General features: G+C 38.3%; 1 protein-coding gene across 6 annotated transcripts in view; it reads right to left on the reverse strand.

Annotated features, from left to right (window-relative positions):
- Positions 1-5,689: 5,689 nt before the first annotated feature.
- TAB2 (TGF-beta activated kinase 1 (MAP3K7) binding protein 2) overlaps positions 5,690-17,216 on the reverse strand; it is a 92,120-nt gene continuing 80,593 nt past the window's right edge. For all 6 annotated transcript variants that reach the window (XM_059177289.1, XM_059177287.1, XM_059177292.1 and 3 more), the window contains one exon: positions 5,690-7,625. In XM_059177289.1, coding sequence (XP_059033272.1) covers positions 7,483-7,625 — 143 coding nt within the window. In that variant the 3' untranslated portion in view covers positions 5,690-7,482. The remainder of the gene's footprint in view (positions 7,626-17,216) is intronic.

Consider the following 17,216-nt stretch of genomic DNA (forward strand, 5'->3'; position numbering starts at 1 on the left):
TGATTATGTTTGTGAGAGAAGCGGAGAAGTGGAACGTGAGGTAGTTACTGCTATGTGGCTAGGAAAGCGCAGTTTGGCCACTCAAGGATGTGCCGAGAAGAGATGTTCTGACCCTACAAGACTGAACCGTGGTTGGTCCCGAGGCTGAGAATCAGCATGGCCATCCTGCTCAGCCCCTGCTGAGTGGCATACGAACCTACTGGAAAAAAATTGTCCAGAAATGAAGAGAAGAGTTGGTTTAGGATGGATTGTTACTGCTGAAAGAGAAATTAAAGTTAATAAAAGTTTAAGTTTATTTAGGTTTTTATAGAACTATTAGAAAAAATGGTTCTATAAAAACAACATAAAGTCAACAGTCAGGGGATACAACCACTGAATGATTGGAAATGGACAAGAGCAGAGAGCAGGGGGAATGACTGGAGAGGACCCTCCCAAGGTCAGCGAGGTTCCATGGAATCAGTCTGAAACGCGCAGGCAGGGTGCTGTGCTGAGTACCACAGTGGGAAACTTCCCACATGCCCCCCCAACACATACAGGAAAGCGCACATACTTTCCTGTATGTGTATTCACATACATACATGAAGCCCATTCTGTATGTGAATCAGGATGCCAAGGGGCCCACGTCCACCCTAATTCTTAAAACATGGTTAGAGGAAGGTCGCCCCTACCTGGACATGTCTGAGGAACGGCGGGAGGTAGTTATTCTGTCTAGAGAAGACAAAGCCGAAATGCTACTAAATTGCACTTTCTGGCAATGACGGGAAGAGTTTCTTTCTCGGTATCATGCCTGTAGAAAACTGAGAAGCTGGAATCAGTGAGAGTCATTACAGTAACAAAATCCATTTCCTTGTGGATGGATGAGTCTGTCAAAATGCTATGAAAATGAGAGCCTTGTACAATTCCAAGGGGGTCTCAAGATCTCTGCACTGCGGCAAATGTACATTCCACAGCACAGATGCTCAGAGGGAAAAAAAAATGACAGTTGGTCTAAAGTTTTCAGTGATTCCTGCTTATTCTTTATTTCACTTGCCTTAGAATGTGGGGGCCATTTGTTTCATGTAATGTGAACCCATTGCATTTAACTGTAGGTTATTGATGGTTATGAATGGTAGGAGAGAGGTTGTGGTGGAGGGAGAAATAAAAGTGGCAAAGTTCAGAAACTTTGCTATATGTTCCTGCCATTTGATATTCAATATACTTTGGGATGCTTCACAATCTTAACAGAAAACACCTATTATCATTCACTGCAATGAGGTTGCACGTCTTGCTTCTAAGTAGCCTTCTAAGATGTGTAGACTGTTCTATGATAAGGAGCTGGTTCTTCAGCGTATGGGTTTGTGAAATAATTCTATTAAAAGCTGAAAAGGTACTCATCAGTAAGCTCCAAGCCAATTTGTGTAAAATGTGCGCTAGTCTCATGGTGTGCATGATACAGGCAGTCTTGGTGCCACATACCCAATTCACAAATACACTCTCTGCTAGTATTCCTTTAGTCAGAACGCTGCCTTCTCCCCTTTCTTGGGAAAGGGGAGAAGGTTATTACATCGTGTTCATTCAATCGTCTTTATTCCTTTTCTTCTTGACCAGTTTTCTAAGGAAAAAATACTCTTCCATGTCCCTCTGCTTCAGCTGTGATATTAAAAAAATTTCAGAGGTGCCTGGGTGGCTCAGTCAGTTAAGCGTCTGCCTTCAGCTCAGGTCCTGGGATCAAGCCCTGCAAAGGGTTTCCTGCTCAGCGGGGAGTCTGCTTCTCCCTCAGCCCCTCTCTCCCACTCATGCTCTCTCTCTCTCAAATAAATAAGGTCTTTTTTTTTTTTTTTTTTAAATCTTCATGTCTAAAAACATGAAGCCACTCACAGATCTGGATCCAAGAAAAGAAAAAATTTAAGCTTTGAAGTAAAATTGGATATACTGGAACCAGGAGCCTCCATTTCAAATGTCAATTCTGTATTTCCCAGAATATCTACAACGGTCCCTACTTCTCCACACTCTTGCAGAGCCACACAGAAGATAATTGAAACATCCTATTCATTAGTTACATGTACACATCCCAGTAGTATTGTGCTATATCCCGGTATTTCAAATGCAAAGCATTCCTGTTAGTTACTGGGCTGGGCTGGGAATCTTCAAATTATGATGTTGTTCCAATGGGAAAATACGTAAAAAGTTCAAGAGGGCCATGGCCATCCATTAACTTGGGAGTTCAATGTTAGAAATGGCCCTCAAGAATCATCATCACCATCAACAACGACTGACTTTTTACTCTGCATAGGGTTATCTACTGTGGAGACACAGAGGGGTGAGTATTAACACCTTCCCCGTCAGTGTATGAATGGACAGGTCACAGCAGCAGTAAATGCCACGTGGGCACAAGGTCTAGCAAGTGCTGCAGAAAGGCACAGTTTGGGAATGCCTCCTAACCTGGACCCGTGTCCTGGTCCTTGAACGTTTAAACTTAAGCAGACAGAGGAAGAGGGATGGACAAAGGTACACAGTGGTGGGGATGTGCAGGTTTAAGGGAAGAGACTAGGCCGATTTAGTTGGAAGAGTGTTCTGTTGGAAAGCAACAAACCATCCTGAAGACCTAGGCGACACGGGCTACAGAATCTTACAAGTAAGGCCTGGTCAGCAAAGGGGAGATGATGGGATCTCTCAACAGGAGAGCATGGGCATGGGGTTCTCTCTAATCCCGGCTGCCCCATGCCAGGACAGGGAAGAAGCCGAGGCGGGAAAACCAATTAGAGCAGTGTGAGAAAGGCGCTAAGCACCAAGAAATGATGGGTGGACTCACAGGTGGGCGTGAAAGTCCGTTTTCCCCATTAGAAGTCTCTGGAAAGCATTTCCATGGTGAAAATACTACAGTATTTGTTCATTGTGCTATGGGGATCAATAAACTTTTGTCGCATGTAGTTGGGGGTCAGAGGAAGGATGTATTCCTGCCCTAAGGGGGGAAAAGGGAAGTTAAAAGAAAGGGATTGGTAGAGAGGCTCGAATGAAGTTCACCTTGAGCCAATTTTAGGCTTAAAACAAATATGCAAATGTGCAAACACTGGAGTAAGTCCTTTGAAGAAATTATTTTCCTGGAGAAATAATTTGTTGTACTCCATCATAAAACATACATTCTTTAGATAGCTAGACATACAACAGAAAGATAAACACGTCTGATCTTCAGGCCAGCCCCTGGATAACTTTATAATCTTCGCCAAGCAACGTACCTTTTGACGTTAAAAGGCAAGAATTTAATCGTAGTGACGGAAATACCAAATTCTGGTCCATCGAGATGTCCCTAGACCAAGTTAGAGAAATAACAGCAAATTTACCGTTTCATTCACTGATACTGTTGAGAAAACTGCATCAAATCCCATTCATTCAAAAACATGGCTCGGTTTGAGGACAATGAACTTGCCAGTGAGAAGGGGTTGGCTCAGCTAGTTTCACATTCAGCGCCCCAGTGAGGCGGGTTGAACGTAATTCATATAGTTCTCTTCATTTAACGGGGCTGAGAAATAAAAGCAAAGAACTATCTTAGGGTTACAGGGCCTATCTAGGGAGATGCCCAAATTGTCCTGATTCTTAAGAATTGAGTGGTCTCTCTAGGGAACCAGGTGCCACGGTGTTAGAAAGGCAAACACACTGAATATAGAACTGATGAATCACTGTATTAGACATCTGAAACTCATGGAACACCGTATGTTAATGCCACCGGAATTTAAAAAATTAATAAAAGAATGCTAATGCTTTCATAAACTTTCTAAATAACTAGGCAAGTTGGTGAACTATTACAATGTAACATGGCAGTTCTATTTTTGAACGTGTAATATAGGAAAAAATTTATAGTTGCAAAGACAACACATTTCCAAGCATTTTTGCACGATTACACTCCCTTAAAAACCAAAACCACCAAAACATACTGGGGTGGGGGTGGGGGTAGAAATCCCCCTTTAACAAACATAAAGCTACCAAATTCTGTTTTCTTTAAAAGTCTTTTCTTTCAAGTTGCCTTATTTTCAGATGGAAGTAATAATAGATTAAACTGCAGCCCTAAACCATTTCATCTTCAAATAATATGGCTATAATAATTGTGGTTTCTAAAAACGAGCCAAAAATATGTTCATTTGTCACAGAGAAATATAAGTATTTTGTAACATTATGAGGGAAACTATGCTAACACCCAGCATGAAGATATTAAATCTGGGATGGCCCTTGGTGCCAGTACAGATCGAACAGCATTTTCTAAGGCAATACAGCCAACTTCAATTCCTCATTACCGGACATTATTATATCTTACACCATTCGCTTCTTAAACCCATCACTGCTCACTGAACTGCCCATCATTCAGCTGGGATAGAGGTAACTGATGAAATGTTGGTGAAGTCTTTTTATAATGCTTTGACTGAAATATGCTTGAAGTTAACAGCCTATAGTTTCAACTGTCCATGGATTTTTCTGCACAACTTCAATTCTCCAATATAAGGTCAATTAATATTAGGTTGCAGATTGACCTAGATCAGTCATTTAAAAAAGTAACTGGAAATTATGGAGTGCCTGGATGGCTCAGTGGGTTAAAGCCTCTGCCTTCAGCTCAGGTCATGGTCCCAGGGTCCTGGGATCCGGCCTTGAGTTGGGCTCTCGGCTCGGCAGGGAGCCTGCTTCCTTCTCTCTCTCTGCCTACGTGTGATCTGTCAAATAAATTAAATCTTGAAAAAAAAAAAAGTAACTGGAAATTATAACAGAAAAATTAGATTTCGTTATCTCCCACCAGAATCCGCAATTTAACATGCATCTTTGCGTGACGTGTCACTGTGATAGCACACATTGGCCCCTGTTCGGTTAATATAAAAGTTTCCTGAGACGTTCAGGTTACATGAACTAATTTCCCATCCCTTTAAAGAGAGCGAATATCTGCACCCAAGGATTTTTAGTGATAAGAAACAGAAGTCCATCCTTCGATCTGAGGTTCTTGGACCCTGAAATTCTATTTTAGTGAAATGATTCCGGAAGGTGGTTTCCAGACCACCAGCCTCAAATTCCTTGGCAAATAATATTTCTGTTCCACCAAATTTAGAAGACCAATGGAGGCAAAGGAGGGCTTTCTACAGTTACGACAGAGAGAGGTCAGTGAATGCTACTTGGCCTTTTTCAAGCTCAGAAAAGCCAAGTGATGTTTTTGAAAACTCTTAATATAAAGGTTCTCTCCAAGAGGAGCACCACAGCACCTACACATTATGGAATAAATCAGATCTTAACTGAATGACTCCTCAGGCCAAATGGCCCAAGGTATCCCGGTTTCAATAAGATAAACTTAAAAAATTCAAAAAGAAACTAAAGGAAAAGCAGTAACTATGAAAAAGCAATATTCGTTGTTTTTTTGTTTTTGTTTTTTTGGCTCAGTTGAAACATGGTCACTCTCTTTCATTAGTTAAAAAGCTTGGGGGAACTGAGAACAACAATCCAAGAAATGCAGCTGAATGCTAGGATGTCACAAGAAGACTCTAGAGGATGAGTTTTCTCTGATTTCAATAGCTATCAAGTGTTCTGCTGGGGTATAACTTGTCTTCTAGCCCACAAACTTTTAAAAACAAGTCACAAAATCCACATTAGAATATAAGTTTTTTTAATTTTTATAAATAACTTATCTGTTACAAAGATAGTTTACCCAGCTAAATCACAAAACCATCAACTCAAGATATCCAAATTACGTTTTATTAATAAAACAAGTAAAAACTGATTTATCAATCTTCACATAGAACTGCAGATGAAGCTGAAAAACAAGGCCTAGTTTTAAAACAAAATGCATCAAATGTAAGGGCTTTGGGTCTATGGTCTAATTAACTAGGATTGTCGTATTTCTTCCCATATACAAGATGCAAAGCCTGGAAGTCAAGGCTCTGTATAGATCACCTGTAATAATCCTGCTTATTGAAAAAAATATCCATTTGCAGACATTTACAATGGGTGACAGTCAACATTATCTCCTCCCTTTTGCTACGTTTCAGCACTTCCCTTAGCCCCATTCTAAGCACTGACATATAATTTCAGAATTCTGTTTTTAAAAGGCATACTGTTCTTTCTTTTTCTCGATTTCATATACATTCCCGATCATCTGAATATTTATTTTCCTTATAAAAATATATCATCAAAATAAAGAGATGCTTGAGGTTGCTTCAGTGTTCAAGTTTGCTTGTTTTTCTTTTTTCCAGCTTTCCTTCAGTTGTCCTAAATACGACTAGCCTCATTTCATAAATACACATGATACTGCCAACAAGTCAGGTTTAGAGACGGACTGCCCCGACGGGAAAGCGCTTCAACTTCTCCCGGCATCAGGGCGGAAGGTACCGCGGCTGTTGCTGGTTTTTGAGAACCGTACTTTCCCCATAGTGATCTCTTGCGGAGGCTCTGTGGGACACCAGGCAGACGAAGCAAGCTTAACCTCGGTGCTCTGTCAGTGGGTTAAAAATGCCTTTTGTGTCAAGCTTCCCTGTGGAAGGTCAGTGTGCTGCGCCCCCCACTGCTGAAGTTGGCAACGGAGCGGGACGGAGAGACCTACGGCCCGTAGCACTTGCTGCCGGTCAGCGAGCAGCGTCTGCACGTCTTCACAGAACATGGGCACTCAGGAGGGCGAAGTACAGAGTGAGCGGAGGAGAGTTCTTTTGGGCACAGTTTCATTAATGCTTTTTTATTTTAAGGCACTGCTTCTCTCAGGTAAGGCTTAAAAAGGGACATGATCGTGCTTAATCACTAACAGGAGAAAAGAAAATTAGTTAACAAAAGACTATTACGCTATACATATAGAAATATAAGAAAATAATAAGAAAAGAAATCACTTAAAGCAGACTCGAGAGATCTGTACAGTAGGAAAAGCTTTGGGACATTTCACTGCATGTTTGTACAGACAATGCAGGCTGCCTTCCTTTTCATCTTTAGCCCCCAGATGCTGGCTTCACAGAGTGGAGACGTCTTCAGGGAAGACAAGGACGAGGCCAAGAGTACCACAGATCAACGAAGTTCTTCCCCTATCCGCTGGCACCGTGCGGCAGCAAACAGTTTTGAAATAGTTAAACCTTGTTCCTTTTCTTCATGTTTGTAGTGTTTCACCGAAAGCTTTAAAAAAACAAGCCATCGTTCTATTCCTTCCTCCTGTCAAAATTCAGTAGTGACATGAGGGGAAAAGGTACTGGGCACACCTGGGCATGAATATACTGAGAATCATCCTCAATGGGCTACTGGTAACACTGTACATGGTTAGGCAGCGGGCAACCGAGTCTCTCAGCAGATCCCCTTTCATGTGATGAATTTCAACTGCCCATGACATTAGACTGAGGTATTATTAGCTCTGTGGGCTGACATTTAACATTAGCACAACACCATCTCGTCACACCTTCAATTTGACAAAAATCCTACGTAGCAGTGAAACTTTTCCCCTGATGACAGACTAGTTTCTGGAACTTCTGATGTGGTTTTAGAGCTAAAGGGCCTTTTGGCTCAGAAATGCCTTGGCATCTCACACTGTTCACAGCGGATTAAGGCTGGATGGTTTAAAAAAGTACAGGCAGTACAATTCCACTGAGCCCCCTCATCATCTTCTGTGTCTTGAGTCTTTGGTGTTTTGATGGTGGTCCTTTGATCTGTACGGAGGCAAAAGAATTGTCTTAGAAGCAAACAACTGCAAAATTGTAAATTACTGGCAACTTGAAGCACCATTTGGACTGCACAGCACTAAGCAGCCTGTTGACCAATGAGTGTCTAGTCGGTCACTGACACCCACACCTGATCCGCACCCGCCCCCAGCAAGCTGGTGCTTCTCTGCTGGGGAACACAGACCAGACACGATGGGGTCACCTAACTGCCTCCTTCGGGGGGAAAAGAGCATCATTTTCTCCAATTGGTAGCAGGAGAAAAGGGAAATCAACTCATGGGAACCAACAGCAAAGATTCCCATAATGTCACCTTAGGACTGTGAAAAGGTGTCCTACCACCATACTGACAGTAAGTCTGGGTCTCATTAAAGTTAGATTTTCGTTCCCCACTGATGAAGAACATATTATTTCTGCTTTCTACCAGGAGTGGACATTTTTGTTAAATATTCTCTATTTGCTAAAAATGTAAGCTGTGAACAACACAAATAAAAATAGAAAGGTGAGCCAATTTCTGAAATTTTAACTCTATCTCAACAATAGATTTGGAGAAGTTTATCAGTGTAGAAATTCTACCTTTGTTTCTCATTTTATTTTAAAATCATATTCATTACAGAACAGTTAGAAAGAACCCTAGATTGAGGTTTGTGAGAATGGAGTTCTGCTCCTGACTCTGCTACTCACTTTCACACTTTTCTCTTCTGTGATCTTAGATAAACCACATACCCTTCAGGTCTAATTATTTCCCAGGAAGTAAAGCTACTGCAGCTTTAAGACGCTGAAGTTCCAGAGTGTTTGAAAGGATTAATGTATCTTAAATTTAAGGAATGATTACATTCCTCCAAGGTTGTATCTAAAATGAAATTACATTTATGAAACTACTTTTTTGGAGGGAGGATCCCATTAGAAATTCAGGATATTATTCCTACAAATTAGTTTGGGGAGGTTTAAAGTAAAAGGAACATGCACTGTTGGAGCTCTCAAGGTTTACAAGTAAAGACTCAAACTATGTTAAGACACTGTATACTAATTTGCAAATTCCACCTACTCTACTGAGTTGGTAACTAAATTATATCTTTTCTGATAATTTAAAAGAAACTCACTGTATCTAGCAGGCAAAATAGAGGAAGTCAAGCTTTTATAACAAATGTAAAATAATTCAGAGATGTTTGGTATTCTGTCCCATTATTTTTTAAAAAAATGTGTATTTTAAAATTATTGGAAAGCGAGAGAAGGTAGACTCCCTGCTGAGTAGGAAACCCAATGTAGGGCTCAATCCCAGGACCTAATCCCCGGACCTAGAAATCAATGACCTGAAATGAAGGCGGATGCTTAACTGACTGAGCCATCCAGGCACCCTTCTGTCCCCCTTTAGCAGCATCTTATTTACTGATTAGTCTTAAGGAACACTTCATTGTAAAACTTTCAACTTTCGGCACTGTTCACAATTTTTAGGGATCATGACACTTTTTGCCACATTCAAGAGCAACTTGAGAATGCTATTTATAAAATAATTATTTTTTTGAGTAATATAATTGAGTAATAAGAAAATATCTAAGGCATATCTAAGTAAAAATATTGGAAAAATTGAGACTCTGACAATACTAGTTAATATTTCTTAAACCATATTAAAATAGTTACAATTTTGTTTTGACTTTTTACCATATAAAATGTTTTTACACTTCATACCTGGGAAGCATTTTATGGACCGACCGTTTTAATTTGGGGCTCCATCCTACTTCCTAGAATTTTGGTCTCACTTAAGTGTTAGAAAATATTCCTACCTGGCACATTTAAAAAACTGTCTACCTTTTCTACTCAACTACAAAGGTTTTTAGGAAGGTGGACTATTTCTATTAATACTTTAATCTATTATTAAATATCAGCACCTTCTTCATTATTGAAGTAATATCCAGGGCAATCAATAGGGAACATATACTTTTTTTTTTTTTTTTTTTTTAAATGAGAAATCTCCAATGGTTTTCTTATACCTGCACAATCTCATTTGCTGGTTAAACTTACAAATCTTTTTATTAGAGGTATCTGGAAACCAGAATTTAAGAGGAAGTTAGACTGCAAAGGTTGGCTTGTGATTTCCGCAGTAATTTTAGCTATTTTAAAAATACAAAACACTGCAGTGTAAAGCAGAAATGCACAATCAGTTCTAATTAAATAAATCTCTATAAATGAAACTAGTGATTCTTTATTTTAGTTGAAGGCAAAATGTTTGATTCTATATTTCTCCAAAATAGCATAAATAGATAGAAGCACACAAAAGCTTCTATCTTTTGTGGAAAAGCTTTTAATATATTTTTTTCTTCTTTTCCTTTTTTGGGTAATTACTATATTTCAAATTTGACATGTTATAAACTTCTTAAGTATAGTTGACATACAATGTTATATTAGTTTCAGGGGTACAGCAGAGTGATCCAACAATTTTATACACTATACGATGCTCACCATGATGTAGTTACCATCTGTCACTGTACAGAGTTATTACAATTTTATTGACTATATTCTTTCTCTATGCTGTACTTTTTAATCCCTGTGACTTAATCTATTTTATAACTGGAAGTGTGTACTATTTAATCCCTTTCACCTACTTTGCTCATCCCTCCCCACCCTACCCCAGTGACCATTAGATTGTTCTCTGTATTTATGAGTCTGAATCTAAAACAGATGTTGTTGTGTTGTTGCTGTTGATTTTCTGGATTCCACATATAAGTGAACTTATATGGTATATTATCTCTGTCTTATTTCACTTAGCATAATACTGTCTAGGTTCATTCATGCTGTTGTGAATGGGAAGATTTCATTCTTCTTTATGGCTGAATAATATTCCACTGTGCACACGTGAGCACACACACACACACACCATCTTCTTTATTCATTCATCTATCAATGGACACTTAGGTTCCTTCCGTATTTTGGTTATTATAAATAATGCTGCAAAAAACATAGGCATGCATGTATCTTTTCAAGCTACTGTTTTCATTTTCTTTGGGTAAATATCCAGCAATGGAATTACTGCACTGCATGGGATTTCTAATTTTTGAGGAACTTCTATACTGTTTTCCACAGTAGCTACACAAATTTAAGTTCCCAGCAACACTGCACAAGGGCTCCCTTTTCTCTACATCCTCATCAGTACTTTGTTATTTCTTGTCTTTTTTTTTTTAATTGTTTTAAAATTTTTTTTTGTCTTTTTGATGTTAGCCGCTCCTGACTGATGTGAGGTGTTATCTCAGTGTACTTTTGATTGGCATTTCCCTTTATGATGGGTGATATGAGCATCTTTTCATGTGTCTGTTGGCCATCTGCATGTCTTTGTTGGAAAAATGTCCATTTAAATCCTCTGCCCATTTTAAAATTGGATTATTTGGGGGGTTTTTTGGTGTTGAGTTGTAGTAGTTCTTTATATATTTTAAATATTACTCTCTTATCAGATATATCATTTGTGAATATCTTCTCCCATTTAGTAGTTGCCTGTTTGTTTTGCGGGTGATTTTCTAGCTATGCAAAACCTTTTTAGTTTGACAACTTTTTTTTTTTTTTTTTTTTGTTTTGTTTTCCTTGCCTGAGGAGACATATCTAGAAAAATGTTGCTAAGGCCAATATACAAAATATTACTGCCTATGTTTTAAGAGTTTATGATTTCAGGTCTTACCTATAGGTCTTTAATCCATTTTGAGCTTATTTTTATATATGATATATGTGGTCCAGTTTCATTCTTTTGCACAAAGCAGTCTAATATTCTCAATTAATTGAAGAGATTGTCCCCCACCCCCGACTTACTTTGTTGTAGATTAACTGATGATTTAAGTGTGGGTTTACTCCTGGGCACTCTATTCTGTTTCATTGGTCTATGTGTCTATTTTTGTGCTAGCACCATATCTTGAAATCTGGGATTGTGATACTTCCAGCTTTGTTCTTTCTCCAGGTTGCTTTGGCTATTTGGGGTCTTTTGGGTTCCATACAAATTTTAGGCTTATTTGCTCTAGCTCTGTGAAAAATATCATTGGTATTTTGGTAGAGACTACACTGACTCTTGGTGTAGACTGCTTTGGTAGAAAATACATTTAACAGGGTCAGTTCTTCCAATTCATGAGCATGGTATATCTTTCCATTTGTTTGTGTTGTCTTCAATTTCTGTCATCAATGTCTTACAGTTTTCGGAGTACAGGTATTTTTTCCTCATTGGTTAAATTTATTTATAGGTATTTTAGTTTTCTTTGATGCAACTATGAATGGGATTGTTCTCTTAATTTCTCTTCTGCTACATTGTTGTTAGTGTATAGAAATGCAACAGATTTCTGCATATTAATTTTTATGTCCTGCAACTTTACTAAATTCATTTATTAGTTCTAATAGTTTTTTTGGTGGAGTCTTCTATATATAGTATCATGTCATCTGCAAATAGTGACAATTTTACTCCTTCCTTATCAACTTGGATACTTTACTTTTTCTTTTCTGATTGCTGCAGCTAGGAACTTACAGTTGAATAAATGTTGAATAAAAATGGCAAAAGTGGGGATCCTTGTCTGCTTCCTGATGTTAGAGGAAAAGCTTTCAGTTTTTCACCAGTGATTATCATGTTAGCTACAGGTTTACCATATATGGCCTTTATTTTGTTGAGGTCTGTTCCCTACAAACCCACTTTGTTGAGTTTTTATCATGAAGTAATGTTGAGTTTTGTCAAATACTTTTTCTGCATCACTTTGTTAATGTGGTGGTGTATCATGCTGATTGCAGTCAAATGCTCTACCCCTGAGCTATACCCCCTGTATCATGCTGACTGATTTGGAGATATTAAACCATCCTCGCGTCCCTGAAATGAGTCCCACTTGATTGTGGCAGATGATCCTTTCCCTGTTTTGTTGAAATGCATTTGGTAATATTTTGTTGACGATTTTTTGCATCTATGTCCATCTGGGATTCTGGCCTATAATTCTCTTTTTTTGGTAGTATCTTTGTCGGTTTTGTTTATCAGGACAATGCTGGCCTCGCAGAATAAATATGGAAGTCTTCCTTCCTCTTTTATTTTTTGTAATAGCTTGAGAAGGATAGATACTAACTCTTCTTTAAATGTTGGCAGAATTCACCTGTGGAGCCATCTGGACTTTTGTTTGATTTTTTTTGATTCTGGATTCAATTTTGTTACTAGTAATCGGTCTGTTCAGATTTTCTATTTCTTCCTGATTTGGTCCTGGAACAGTGTTTATTTCTAGGAATTTATCCATTTCTTCTAGGTTGTTAAAATCTTGGCATAAAACTTTCTATAGTTATCCCTTATAATCCTTTGTATTTCTGTAGTATTGGTTATTATTTCTCCTGTTTCATCTTTTATTTTATTTATTTGAGCCCTCTCTTTTTTCCTGATGTGTCTGTTTAAAGGTTTATCAATTCTGTTTATGTTTCTGTTTTATGTTTATGTTTATGGTTTCATTGCTCTTTTCTATTCTTCTTAGCCCTATTTTTGTTTATTTCTACTCTGATCTTTACTATTTCCTTTCTTCTACTAACTTTGGGCTTTGCTTGTTCTTTTTCTAGTTCCTGTAGGTATAAAGTTAGATTGTCTGAGATTTTTCTTGTTTCTTGAGGTATGCCTCTATTACCATAAACCTCCCTCTTAGAACTGGTTTTGCTACATTCCAGAGAATGTGAACCTGTGCTTCCATTTTCATTTGTCTCCAGGTATTTTTTGATATCCTCTGTGATTTATTCACTGATGTACTGATTGTTAAATATGTTGTTCAGCCTCCACATATTTTTTCCCCCCAATTGTTCCCTTGTAATTGACTTCTAGTTTTATAGCACTGTGGTTGGAAAGATGCTTGACATGATTTCAGTCTTCTTAAGTTCATCAAGACCTGTTTTGTGGCCTAACATGTGAACTCTCCTGGAGAATGTTCCATGTGTACTTGACATTATATATTCTGTTGTTTTTGGATGAAATGCTCTTTATCTATCTGTTAAGTCCATGTGTTCTAATGGGTTGTTTATAAGACACTGTTTTCTTATTTTCTGTTTGGAAAACCTCTTCATTCATCAATGAGTGTACAGTTCAAGTTCCCTACTATTATTGTATCACTATCAATTTTTCTCTTTATGTCTGTTAATATTTGCTTCATATATGTAGGTGCTCCTTTGCTGGGTGCATAGAGATTTACAATTGTCATATCCTTTTGTTGATCTCCTTCCTTATCATTACATAATGCCCTCTTTTGTTTCATTACAGTCTTTGCTTTAAAGTCTACTTTGTCTGATGTAAGTACTGCTACCCCAGTTGTTTGCTTCAATCTGCATGGAGTATCTTTTTCCATCCCTTTTTTTCAGTATCTTTAGGTCTGAATTGAGTCTCTTGTAGGGAGCATATAGATGAGCCTTGTTATTTTACCATCCAGTCACCCTATCTCTATGACTGGAGGATTCAGACCATTTACATTTAAAGTAATTACTGATAGGTATGTACTTATTGCCATTTTGTTGTTTTCTGGTTGTTTCTGTAGTTCTTCTATGTTCCTTTCTTGTGTTGATGGCTTTCTTTAACGTTATGCTTGGATTCCTTTCTCTTTATTTTTTGTGTATCTATTGTAGGCTTTTGGTTGGTGGTTACCATGAAGTTTGTATGTAACATCCAAAGTATATAGCAGTCCCTATGAAGCAGATGATCACTGCAGTTCAAACACACTCTAAAAGTACTACATTTTTACTTTCTCCTCTGTGTTTTATGTAAATGTCCTATTTATGTCTTTTTATTTTGTGAGTCCCTTAATTTTTTTTAAGATATAGTTGAGTTTACCACTTTTGTCTTCATACTAAGCTTTATAAGCAATTGATCAACTATCTTTACTATATGTTTGGTCTCACCTGGAAAATTTTTTCATTTCATTATTTTCTTATTTCTAGTTATGGCCTTTTCTTGTCCCTTTAACATTTCTTATGAGGCTGGATTAGTGGTGATGGACTCTAACTTTTGTTTATCTGGGAAACTCTAGCTTTCTAATTCTAAATGATAACCTTGCTGAACAGTATCTTGGTTGTAGGTTTTTTTCCTTTCAGAACTTTGAGTATATCATGCCACCCCCTCTGGCTGCAGCTTCTGTTGCAAAATCAGCTGATAGTCTTGTGGGGTTTTTCTTTATATAAAACTAGTTCCTGTTCTCTTCGACATTTTAAGTCTGTATCTTGGTGTGAACTTCTTTGGGCTCATCTTTTTTGAGACTCTCTGTGCTTCCTGAACCTGGATTTATGTTTCCTTCCCCAGGTTAGGGAAGTTTTCAACTATCATCTCTTAAAATAAGTTTTCTGCCCCTTCCTCTCTCTCTCTCTCCTCCTTCTGGGACCTCAGTAATGTGAATGTTATTATTCTTGATGCCCCAGAGACTCTTAACCTGTCCTCGTTTGTTAACATTCTTTTTTCTTTTTGCTGTTCAGCTTGGGTGCTTTCTATTACCCTGTCTCTAGATAATTGATCGGTTCCTCTGCATCCTCTAATCTGCAGCTGATTCCCTCCAGTGTATTTTTTATTTCACTACTTGTATTCTTCAAATCTGATTCTTTTTATATTTTTTTTATCTCTTTGTTGAAGTTCTCAATGAACTCAACCACTCTTCTCTCAAGTTTGATGAGCATCTTTATGATCATTACTTTTAAATTCTTTATCAAGTAGATTGTTTATTTGTTTCATTTAGCTCCTTTTCTGAATTTGTTTGTAGGACATTCCTCTGTCTCATTTTGTTTGACTTTCTGTGTTTGTTTCTATGAATGAGGCAACGGAGCTACCTCTCCCAGTCAGGAAGGAGAGGCTCTGTGTAGGAAGGTCCCTGTATAGACTGCATATGCCTGGCAGTTTTGGCTGGCGGGTGGTAGCTGTCAGAAGTGTGAGCTGAGTCTGATGGTACTCCATGAAGGGATGCCCTGGTAGGATGGCTGGAGCTGCACTGGGTATAGGCTGAGGGTGCACTAGTGTGCACTAGTGCACTGTGGGCCACCTTGGTGGGATGGCCAGAGCTCAGGTGGGCATGGGTACAAGGGGCTATTTTGGAAGGATGGCTGGAGCTAATGGGGCGGGGGTGGGGGGGAGAAAGAGGCATAAGTCCTGCTGAGAGGGTAGGCTGGCTACAGTGACTAGACTCTGCTCCCATTTATGTTATCAAGGAGGTGGGAGAATGCAAACATGATGCTTGCTTGCACTTCTGACTCCAGAGTAAGTTCCAGCAGTTCTCCACCATTTGGTAGAAGCTCTAGAGTTGGTATATGGGTTTTCTTCACTAATACGTCTCCCTTTATTTTATTTAAAAAAAAAAAAATATATATATATATATAAATATATATATAAATATATATATAAATATATATATATATATATATATATTTATTTGAGAGAAAGAGCACAAGTGGAGGTGGGGCAGAGGGAGAGGGAGAAGACTCCCCACTGAGCAGGGAGCCTGATGTGGGATCCTTAGACCCTAGGACCATGACTGAACTAAAGGCAGACACTTAACCGACTGTGCCACCCAGGTGCCCCTCTAGTTGCCCTTTAAATCACAGCTTTTTTTTGGTGTGTGTGGGGGGAAGGTGGGCAGATCTGTGCATGGATCCCTCAGTGCTCTCTCTCTGTCTGCAGTTCACAGTGTAGGGGTTGGGGTTCCCATGGTTACTGTGATTCCATCTCTTCTTCCAATGGCTATGTGGTCCTTCCACCCTTTATTATACAGAAGCTGTTTAATCAGCCTTAGTTCTTCAGGAGGAACTGTTCTATATGGAGGTGTAGATATGGTATGTCCATGGGAAGAGGTGGGTTTAGGTTCTTCATATGACACCATCTTGGATCCCTCCCCTTGACATATTATAAATTTAAGGAAAGGCTTCCATCTGTGCTTTCTACTGTTCTAGCTTTCCTTACTTTTCATAACCATGAAAAACTTCACACTTATAAATAGAGCATAGTGAAATAAACCCTCATGTTCTTATCCTGCTTCAATTGTCAAGACCAATCTTATTTCATCTATTTTCCACGTAACCTCCATATGCTTTTTCCTACACTCAACACGTAAGTAGTGGATTATGCCAAAGCAGAACAGGAAATCTTTTCATAAGAAAAAATCTAGTTAATTTTTGAGAGAGTGAAAAGATCATATTAAAGTAACTCTCATTCAGAGTCTGGAAATACCCACTTTGCCTATTTTAAGGAGCTAGGTTATGCCACTGTTCTCTTTATCCCTTTCTTCAATTAAAGTCCAACTGGCATTTAGTATTTTAACCACTGCTTACTGTGACAAAATAATCTTACTTTCGCTCTTCTGTAATAATAGTTCACTGCATTCCACCTATCTATGTTTAGAAATACTAAACAAACAAACAAACACACCATGAAGATACGGCTAATCCTAATTGAATTATATTTAAACAAAAATGAGGGAGTGGAGAGAACAGGATATTGAATGAGACTGCGAAAAGTCTTGTAACAAACCAAAGAGTTAGTAACATGCCTATTCTTTCTCATTTCTCTATTTTAATTCCTAGAGTAAAAAAAATCCACACACATATTTTGACATATCTTCATTACATGTGTATACA

The sequence above is a fragment of the Mustela lutreola genome, chromosome 6 (genome assembly GCF_030435805.1).
Source record: "Mustela lutreola isolate mMusLut2 chromosome 6, mMusLut2.pri, whole genome shotgun sequence".
Classification (NCBI taxonomy): domain Eukaryota; kingdom Metazoa; phylum Chordata; class Mammalia; order Carnivora; family Mustelidae; genus Mustela; species Mustela lutreola.